General features: G+C 54.7%; 2 protein-coding genes across 2 annotated transcripts in view; one reads left to right on the forward strand and one right to left on the reverse strand.

Moving 5' to 3' along the window:
- Positions 1 to 4,456, forward strand: part of IFFO1 (intermediate filament family orphan 1) — a gene marked incomplete at its 5' end in the record, with an annotated part of 20,081 nt that extends 15,625 nt beyond the window's left edge. Inside the window, 2 exons of the mRNA XM_006757638.2 lie at positions 2,656 to 2,786; positions 3,421 to 4,456. Of these exons, the coding sequence (XP_006757701.1) occupies positions 2,656 to 2,786; positions 3,421 to 3,526 (237 nt within the window). The remainder of the gene's footprint in view (positions 1 to 2,655; positions 2,787 to 3,420) is intronic.
- A 562-nt stretch (positions 4,457 to 5,018) lies between these two features.
- On the reverse strand, positions 5,019 to 9,251 carry GAPDH (glyceraldehyde-3-phosphate dehydrogenase). The gene is made up of 11 exons (XM_006757594.2): positions 9,167 to 9,251; positions 7,105 to 7,204; positions 6,916 to 7,022; positions 6,712 to 6,802; positions 6,442 to 6,557; positions 6,263 to 6,344; positions 5,913 to 6,064; positions 5,753 to 5,831; positions 5,569 to 5,652; positions 5,391 to 5,488; positions 5,019 to 5,286 (listed from the first exon to the last, which is right to left on the reverse strand). The coding sequence occupies exons 1-11, from the start codon at positions 9,187 to 9,189 to the stop codon at positions 5,217 to 5,219; spliced, it is 1,002 nt and encodes a 333-aa protein (XP_006757657.1). The 5' UTR covers positions 9,190 to 9,251; the 3' UTR covers positions 5,019 to 5,216.
- Positions 9,252 to 9,615: the final 364 nt, after the last annotated feature.

Raw genomic sequence — 9,615 nt, forward strand, 5'->3', positions numbered from 1 at the left:
TCCACGTGTTCCCAGCCTTAGCCCACCCCTCGCTTTCCCAGGAGTCGGAGTCTCAGCGTTGGTTGTTGTGGATTTCTCCTAAACTGGGCTCATCTCTGCTTGAATTGTGTGAATTACGGGGGATGTACAAACATGTAGCGACAACAGGTGGCAGTTCTAGCCTTGTATTGTGATAGAATGTATGTTGGTGATACAATGTATAGGTGGGCAAAAGTGGGTTTACAGTTGTGAGTATGAGAAACAGTTTATCCTTGTGTTGTTACTGTATTACCTTTCATAGAATGACTGTAAACCTGCTTTTGCCCACACCCTGAAGAGAGCAGGCGATCCTACCCCTCCCTGGCGGGAGCAGTCAGCACATCCTGCTCCTCTGGCTCGCAGGACCCCAGCTGGAACCCCAGCTCTGGAACCAAGGCGGCTCCAGCCACACCCATCAGGCCACCCTCTCATCCAGGTCACCGTCCTGACCATCTCTTGCATCGGCCTGTGACCCACTTACTTCTTCTTCGAGTTCCCGCCCTCTGTCCAGCTCAGATTAGTTATGGGTGGTTTCCTCTGCCCGGTCACATTATTCACTCGGTCACATTATTCATGCTGCGTTCCTGCCCTTTCTCTTTGCTCTCAGGCAGTCAAGCAAATGACCTCCAGGCAGTTTCTTTCTGTCTTGCTTCAGGCCCTGCTCTTTGTACCCCAAACAAAGAGAGGCAGCTGATTGTCTCTGGCCCAGATTTTACGCCTCTGCACCACCTCTCAGCTCTGCCTGTGGCGCAGCATCCGGCTCTGGGAGGGAGGCCGTATTTCCTGGACTCGGAGCCCCACGCTTTTTCACATGTAACATTTCTTCCATTGGGGTACATTTTACACCAGAAGGATGTTCAGTATTGGCAGCAGGTCTTTCTGTTAGTCCCTGACATGGCTTACAAGTGAGAAAATAAAGTAAAAGTGGCCCGGGCTGGTGGCTTAGTTGGTTAGAGCCATGTCCCAATACCCTAAGGTTGCAGGTTTGATCCCTGGTCAGGGCACATACAGAAATCAACCAATGAGTGCATAAGTAAGAACAACAACTGGATCTCTCTCTCTCTCTCTCTCTCTCAAATCAATAAGTAAACTAGCCAGAACTGGTTTGGCTCAGTGGATAGAGCGTCGGCCTGCAGACTCAAGGGTCCCGGGTTCGATTCCGGTTAAGGGCATATGCCTGGGTTGCGGGCACGTCCCCAGTGGGGGGCGTGCAGGAGGCAGCTGATCGATGTTTCTCTCTCATTGATGTTTCTGGCTCTCTATCCCTCTCACTTCCTCTCTGTAAAAAATCAAGAAAATACATTAAAAAAAATAAAAAAATAAGTAAAATAAAATAAAAATCTCAGGGGAGGATAAAAGTAAATAAATAAATAGAAAATAGAAAATAATGAGAAAATGGATGGTAAGAGAATTGAACCCTTTTCACCAGTGTGGACAGGTGTCCTCTCTGCAGGAGTCTTGTAGATACTTCACAGTTAATTCATTTCCCATCCGGGTACCTGCCATGCACCTGAGGAGATGAGTCAGGCTGTGGCCCCGCCCTTACAGGAGTTCCCGATTTAGTGAGGGACACAGACAGCGTTGTGGGGAGGGAGGGATGAGCCAGGCCATGCAGGAACCCCAGGCGTAGAGTAAGGCCACCTACAGATAGTCCCCTCCCTCCCCCCTCTCAGGAATTTCCCTCCTCTCCCTCCTGCTGGTGAACATTCTTTCCTCAGGCTCCCGCCAGCCTGGGGAGAGTGCAGCCTGGGGCAGATGCCTTCGCATTCCTCTGTAGGCAAAGACTGTCTGAAAAACTAGAAGGAATGACAGTATATTGAGTGCCTTCCGCCTTGATCAAATTTATTTTTATTTTAAAATATATTTTTATTGATTTCCGAGAAGGGAGAGGGAGAGATAGAATCATCAATGATGAGAGAGAATCATTGATCGGCTGCCTCTTGCATGCTCCCCACAAGGGATTGAGCCCGCAACCCAGGAATGGAACCGTGACCTCCTGATTCATAGGTCGATGCTCAACCACTGAGCCATGTTGGCTGGGTCTGATTTATTTATATTTTTTAATACTTTTATTGATTTCAGAGAGGAAGGAAGAGGGAGAGAAAGATAGAAACATCCATGATGAGAGAGCATCATTGATTGGCTGCCTCCCGCAAGTCCCCCACGGGGGATCGAGCCCACAATCCGGGCATGTATCCTTAACCGGAGTCGACCCTGGGACCTTTCAGTTCGCAGGCTGACGCTCTATCCACTGAGCAAAGCCGTCCAGGGCTGATTTATTTTTATTTTTATTTTAAATGTATTTTATTGATGTTTTACAGAGAGGAAGGGAGAGGAACAGAGAGTTAGAAACATCGATGAGAGAGAAACATCGATCAGCTGCCTCCTGCACACCCCCACTGGGGATGTGCCCGCAACCAAGGTACATGCCCTTGACCGGAACCGAACCCGGGACCTTTCAGTCCGCAGGCCGATGCTCTATCCACTGAGCCAAACCGGTTACAGCTATTTTTAAATCTGAGCCCTCAGCTAAGCTCCCTGGACCCCCTGTCCCGTGGTGCTCTTGGCGCATTTGCTTCCTGGGGGTTGGGAGCAGGGTCCCTGCTGACCTGACGGCCCTGCCTGTCCCTGCCACAGCTGGAGCTCGCCACGGCCAAGAACGATATGAACCGGCACCTGCATGAGTACATGGAGATGTGCAGCATGAAGCGGGGCCTGGATGTGCAGATGGAGACCTGCCGCCGGCTCATCACCCAGTCTGGGGACCGGTGAGGGCCTCCCCCAGAGCATAGGGCGCTCCCACCTTCCTTCCTGCTTCCTCCAAGGGTGCGTGGACCGAGCCCCTTGGCGGGCAAGCCCTAAAGACCCTCACGGTGACTCACATCTGGCTGTGGGCTCTCAGTGGAGGTCACCGGGTATGTGGCCCAGTGGATGTCCATTCGTGGCTGGGCAGCTGAAATCTCCCAATGCCACCCACTCTGATGGTTGCCTGGTGAGAGGCAGCTAAAAACTGACCAGGAACAGAAGGGGTGAGAGGTAGATTTTTACCGAGAGTTAAGGCCATCTTTGTGCATTTGATCATGTTAGTACAAAAAAGGAAAAAACGTCACAAAAGTTCTACAGACAGACAGAAAGCGGAGGCCACCCAGTCAGTGCACTCGGCCCAGGTCGCATCTTTTACTTCAAGTATTTCTGAACCTTGAGCCTCCCCAAATCCTCAAGATAAAGAAGGGCCGGCTCCCCCATTGGTCCCCTCCCCCCTCGCTCGCCCGGCACCCACCCTCTCCGTGGTCCTCCTGCCCTGGCGGAGGTGCCATTCGCCAGAGAATGAGGCCGAGGGGGGAGTGCCAGCCTCGCCAGGGTCCTGCCTGCCCCAAGGTGACAACTGGTGTTCTTTTCTAGAAAGTCTCCTGCTTTCCCTGCGGTCCCGCTTAGCGACCCGCTGCCGCCGCCTAGCGAGACTGAGGACTCCGATCGAGACGTCTCATCTGATAGCTCCCTGAGATAGGGACCTGCCTCTGGTCCCCCCCATGGGAACACACCTCCTCGCATCTCCTCCTCGCAGAGTCGGGGTTCGCAGAAGGGAACTTCCTTTGTCCAGGCTGCACCAAGCCTGGCCCCGGGACAGGGCCGCTCCTCCCTCGGGCTTCCTCCCTCCATCCGTGGCCTCTCCAGGTTCTAGGGTCTGGAGCAAGGCTTGGCCTGCCCTTCCCAGGCGACTCCTGCCACAGCTGGGGCTCTCCTGGCCTCACGCGTGGGCGTCTGCTCCTCCCCATCTTTAAAATGCTGCCAGTGCGACTGTGGCCCCACAACTTCTCCACTGAATAAGGAATGTGATAGTCAGACCCCCCCCGACCCCCGTGGCCTCGTGCCAGCTCACATCTGATTCCGTCCTGGTGCTAACTGGCCTGGGCACTGGTACGAGTGGGTCAGGCTGGACGTCCCGGGCGTGTGCAACACAGGCAGTGGGAGAGGGGTCCCTCTGTGTGGCCGGACAGGGCGCCAAGTCCTCCCTCCATTGTCCAAGTGCTCCGGTCACCTGCCCGTGGACAGTAAGGACGTGGCATGACCCCTCCCTCACGGAAATGCCATTTTGAAGGGGTCTCGGTGCCCCTTGTGTAGTGGCTTCTGGGTCTGACTGGGTGCGGTATCATGGAGGATGGAAGCTCTCCAGCCACTGCTGAGTGACAGAAAGGTGAAGCTACCGATGTGTGTGCACAGGTGTGTGCGTGCTCAGGGTCTCGGTGTCAGGCTCAGCGGATGTGCCTCCTCCGTGTCTGTCACACAGACCGACAGGCCGAGGAAGATGTCTGCACTCGGAAAGCCTTGGAGGAACTGGGAGACGGGATTGAGGCCTTCGCTAACGGCCCGGGGAGCTGTGCCGAGCTGACATGTGAATGGAATCTTTATTAAGAATGAAACTGGAGTATTTATTGAATGCCTGGCGTCACTGACTGAATCCCTTTCTGGTGGTAGCTGCACAATCCTGCGAAGTATGTGCTCGTTTCATCGCCAGTTCATCAACAGCAGGTGCAGAGGCACCTGATGGTTATTCAGTTCTAAGTGACTTGCCCTAAGTAAGCCTCACGTGGCAAAACCAGGGTCTCCCAGGTGGCTGGCACTGTGTCCACGTGCCTCACCCACCCTTCCCCGATTTAGTCAAGGGTCCTTACTGTGTATCGGGTGAGGTTCTAACAGGTCGGGCTGGAGTATGGCAAGGAAAAGGTCTGGTCCTCCAAGGGGGGTGCTGGATATAGCACCCAGAGGCCTTGGAGGGGAAACAGAGAGAATAGATGTCCCTCCCCAGTGAGCCTGGGCACACACTTGGTAAGGGGGCGAGGGATGCTTCAGTCACACCAGCTCCCAATCCACCACCGAGGCTGTGCCTGGTTGGGGTGAGCAAGACCCTTTGCTCCTCTGAACAAGAGCTGTTTCACCTCAGTACCAGCCCCGGTTCCTTCCACTTCACCCAGACCCTGAAATAAGATAAATACGCAGAGTTGGCTGGGTGCAGTGAACTTTATTGATGGTGCACGACAAAGCAGGGCTCCCTAGGCCCCTCCCCTTCTCCAGGGGGTCTGGGATGGAAACGGTGGTCAGGAGATTCTCAGTGTGTCAGGGGTTCGATCTGGGGCAGGGACTCCCCAGCAGCGGAGGGCCTCTCTTCCTCTCGCTGGGGCTGGTGGTCCAGGGGGCTCTTACTCCTTGGAGGCCATGTGGACCATAAGGTCCACCACCCTGTTGCTGTAGCCGAATTCATTGTCATACCTGGAAGGGGAGGAGGGTGAGGTGTTATTTTTTCCGAGCCAGGCACTAGAGGGCGCCAGACCCATAATCAGTTTTTTGAGCATTGTCTGCCCCCAGCCACATACCAGGAAACAAGCTTGACAAAGTGGTCATTGAGGGCAATGCCAGCCCCAGCATCAAAGGTGGAGGAGTGGGTGTCACTGTTAAAGTCGCAGGAGACCACCTGAGGAAAGAAGGCCACGTATGGGAACCCAGTCTTGGTCAGCAGGGCTGTGGACTCCAAGCTCCCGGCCCTATCAGTACCTGGTCCTCAGTATAGCCCAGGATGCCCTTGAGGGGGCCCTCTGATGCCTGCTTCACTACCTTCTTGATATCATCGTATTTGGCCTAACAAGGTAAAGAAACGATATGGTTATTCAGGTTCCAGTATTGCCACCATTCTACTGAGACCAGCCCCCAGGCCCCAGCCGCTCCAGCCCACACTCACAGCTTTCTCCAGACGGCAAGTCAGATCCACCACCGACACATTGGGGGTGGGGACGCGGAAGGCCATGCCAGTGAGCTTCCTGTAGGCACAGGGAAGTGGGGTCAGTACCAGCTCCTGGTTCCCCCAGGCTCCAGTCCAGAAAAGCAGCAAAAAGTCTCACCCATTCAGCTCAGGGATGACCTTGCCCACAGCCTTGGCAGCGCCAGTAGAAGCAGGGATGATGTTCTGGGCAGCCCCTCGGCCATCACGCCACAGCTTCCCAGAGGGGCCATCCACGGTCTTCTGGGTGGCGGTGATGGCGTGGACTGTGGTCTGGAAACATGGAGGAGAGTGAGGGCCCTGCACAGTGCTCACCACCCACCCTGCAACCTCCCTCCTCAAGTTTAGGGGAAATAAAGGGATACAGTGACCCGAGCTAATGCACGGGAACCCAAATTCTCCACAGCCTTCTCCATCCCCAGCCCCCCACCCCAATACTGGGTGAGAAGTCACTTTCCCCATCACTCTTACCATGAGTCCCTCCACGATGCCAAAGTTGTCGTGGATGACCTTGGCCAGGGGGGCCAAGCAGTTGGTGGTGCAGGAGGCATTGCTGAAAAGAGGCAGGCCAGTCAGGGGCAAAGGTGACCCTCCTCTAACCGCAGCATTCACTACCCAACCACATCTCCACGCCCTCCTGCCACGCTCACCTGACAATCTTGAGGGAGTTGTCATACTTGTCATGGTTCACACCCATCACAAACATGGGGGCATCCGCAGAAGGGGCAGAGATGATGACCCTCTTGGCTCCGCCCTTCAAGTGAGCCTGCAGCAGAGGAGGCGTTACAAGGGGCTGCATATCCAGCAGCCTCTGCTTCCCACTGAACCTTTCTCGGTCTAAGACAGTTCCCCGCCCCACCCCGAACCCTCCCCGGTCTTCTTATGATGCCAACTCCATCTGTAGCCTCCCTGCCACTCACCCCAGCCTTCTCCATGGTAGTGAAGACACCGGTGGACTCCACAACATACTCGGCACCAGCATCACCCCATTTGATGTTGGCGGGATCTCGCCTACAAGGGCAGACGGGACAAAGCTCAGGGACAGGAGTACCATGTACCCAAGGTGGTCACCCCATCCTAGCACCTCCCCCAAAGCAAACTTATTACTGTTCTTCCACACTCACTCCTGGAAGATGGAGATGGACTTCCCGTTGATGACCAGCTTCCCGTTCTCAGCCTTGACCGTGCCTTTGAACTTGCCATGAGTAGAGTCATACTGGAACATGTAGACCTGGAGGGGCAAGTGCGGGCTTCAAGGAGCTGCACGTCCACCAGCCTCTGCTTCCCACCCCAGCCGTACAGGCAACACTCACCATGTAGTTGAGGTCAATGAAGGGGTCATTGATGGCGACAATATCCACTTTGCCAGAGTTAAAAGCAGCCCTGGTGACCAGGCGCCCAATGCGGCCAAATCTGAGGGATGAAGAGGTGAGAAGGCATGAGGAGGAGGGAGCGGAGAATTCTCCTGTAAGTCGCCCGTGGCCCACTCGTCCTCTTTCAAAAGGAAGACAGTGCTTTCCTGCCACCAGAAAGCCCCAGAAGGTCTAATTTACCTTCCTCTGGCAATCCTGCCAGCCACCCTGACTCCACAGCATGGCCACAAAGTAAAGGCTTTCCTATCTTGTCCAAGAGGTGATTAGGCCCCAAAACGTGCTCAACCCCTAGTCCTCTGAAATAAATGTTTTAGAATGTTCAGAGTATCTTTAATTTCTACTTCTCTTCATTGTTTAAAGCAGGGGTCCTCAAACTACGGCCCGCGGGCCACATGCACGTACAAATATTGTATTTGTTCCCGTTTTGTTTCTTTACTTCAAAATAAGATATGTGCAGTGTGCATAGGAATTTGTTCAGTTTTTTTTTTTTTAAACTATAGTCCAGCCCTCCAACGGTCTGAGGGACAGTGAACTGGCCCCCTGTTTAAAAAGTTTGAGGACCCCTGGTTTAAAGTCTTACAAATGTCCTCTCCCCATGGACACCCCCCCCTTCCCGCCAGGCAATGAAATCTTGTGAGCAACAGTGCAGGGCCCTCCTACTGCCACCCACAGGCTGGCACATGCATCCATCACCCCCACTCTCTGTGCCCTGGCAATGCTGGCTCCTATCTGCCCAGCTTCAGGCCACACCCCTACGGAGCAAAGACCTGTATACTCAGCATCACCAAGCTCAAAGGGCAAGAGTAAAGGTCGGAAGTTAACTGGATGGGGGGGAAGCCCCCCTCTTCTCTAAGCCCCTCCTACAAAAGGGAGGAGCGGTTTCAACCCCTAAGAACCGGGTTCTAGTTGCTAAGCTACCTGTCCTTCCTAGCTCCTGCAGAAATCAGGCAGTAGGAGCCACAGATGTGTATATGCCGGGAAGGAGGTGAGATAGCGGCAGCCAGGCCCCCAGCGCAGAAAGGTCAGGTGCTATATTTAACCCCAGATTGGGGTAGTCCGGATCTGGTTTCCGGAAGATGGAATGGGGAGAAGGGCAGGGTTCCCAAAGCTCTCAGACACCCAATCCTCCCAGTGACCTTTACAGCCTGGGCCTTAGGGTTGTGTGCGCTCCAGCCGTGGGCGAGAGGCGTTTGGAGGGGAGCTGGTGAAGAGAGGGGCTGGCGCTACAAGGAGCCATTTTATGGCGGAAAATTTCTAGCTACCATGACTCAGCTGCCCTCGCATGGCTCTAAGCCACAGCTACCACACCTCCCTCGAAAAAGAGAAAAAGGGACACAAAAGGCCCCCCAAACCACGTTTCTGATTCGCCAGAGAATCAGCTGGGCCAAGCACCCTCTCCAAGGGCACCTCTGCGGGCAGGTCAAGGATGGTTTAGGGCGAATGTGGACCGAGTGCTGAGGTCCAGCTCTTTGGAGAGCAGCTCGGGGAAGCCTTGCCTCATCAGGTTTACCGAATAAAGGCGGCTCCACCCCACCGAGGCAGGAGGGTTAGTCATCGCCAGGGAGGGAGGAGGACTGAAGGTAAGGGAGGTTTCCTAACGGCGATTCATTCATTTCCTTCCCAATTGCAACATGGCGGCGAGGTGACCGCAGAGGAGCCCGCTCGGCGGCGAGCTGCGCCTGCTGCATCCCCGCGGCTCGGCCAGGTGGGGCCAAGGAGGGGGAGGGGGCTTCCTCCCAGCACGTGACCCCACAGGGCGCGAAAGGAGAGAAAAAAGCCCCCGCGAGGGGGCTCAGGGATGGTCCAAGGCCCAGACTGGAGGGCTCTCCTGCTCCTCTGGGGCGGAGGTGGTGCAACCAGTGGGAAGTGGGGGACAGAGGCCCTCTGAGGTCGAGCTCTGACCTTGAGCTCTCCTTGGGGGTGGGGGGGCCCGACCATCCCCCACGGCCCCCAGCGCTTGCAGAGGCTGAGGCAGGGCAGGACCTGCTGCGCCCTCACTCACCCGTTCACTCCGACCTTCACCATCGTGTCTCAGGGTTGTGGCTGCTGGAAGGAGGATGAGCATCAGGGCGCGAGCGGGTCCCGCCCAGGAGGGCACAAATTTTGTCAGTTTTGTTCACTGTGACATCCTCAGTGTTTAGAAGAGTGTCTGATATACAGTGAATGAGTGAATGATATAAAGTCGGCCCTTGGTATCCATGGGTTTTGGAACTGTGGATTCAACCAAGCTTGGGTTGAAAATATTCTAAAAATTTGCAGAAAGTTGATCCCCAAACATTTCATTATAACAACTATTTACATGGCATTTACATTGTATTGGGTTTTACAAGTAATCTAGAGATGGTTTAACATATAGGGGAGCAAGGGCGCAGAGGCCTGAGCTACGTGCGCCCGTAAAATCTCGAGTAGCCGGGCCCCTCTTTTTCTTTTGGACCCGCCGGGTTCTTTGCA

The sequence above is a fragment of the Myotis davidii genome, unplaced genomic scaffold (genome assembly GCF_000327345.1).
Source record: "Myotis davidii unplaced genomic scaffold, ASM32734v1 scaffold13, whole genome shotgun sequence".
NCBI classification, from domain to species: domain Eukaryota; kingdom Metazoa; phylum Chordata; class Mammalia; order Chiroptera; family Vespertilionidae; genus Myotis; species Myotis davidii.

Coding starts and splice junctions, on each gene's coding strand:
- GAPDH (XM_006757594.2), bottom strand. CDS start 9,189: ATGGTGAAGGTCGGAGTGAACGG. Junction 5,653..5,752: donor CTTGCCGTCTGGAGAAAGCT/GTGAGTGTGGGC, acceptor TTACCTTGTTAG/GCCAAATACGATGATATCAA. Junction 5,489..5,568: donor TGGGCTATACTGAGGACCAG/GTACTGATAGGG, acceptor TTCTTTCCTCAG/GTGGTCTCCTGCGACTTTAA.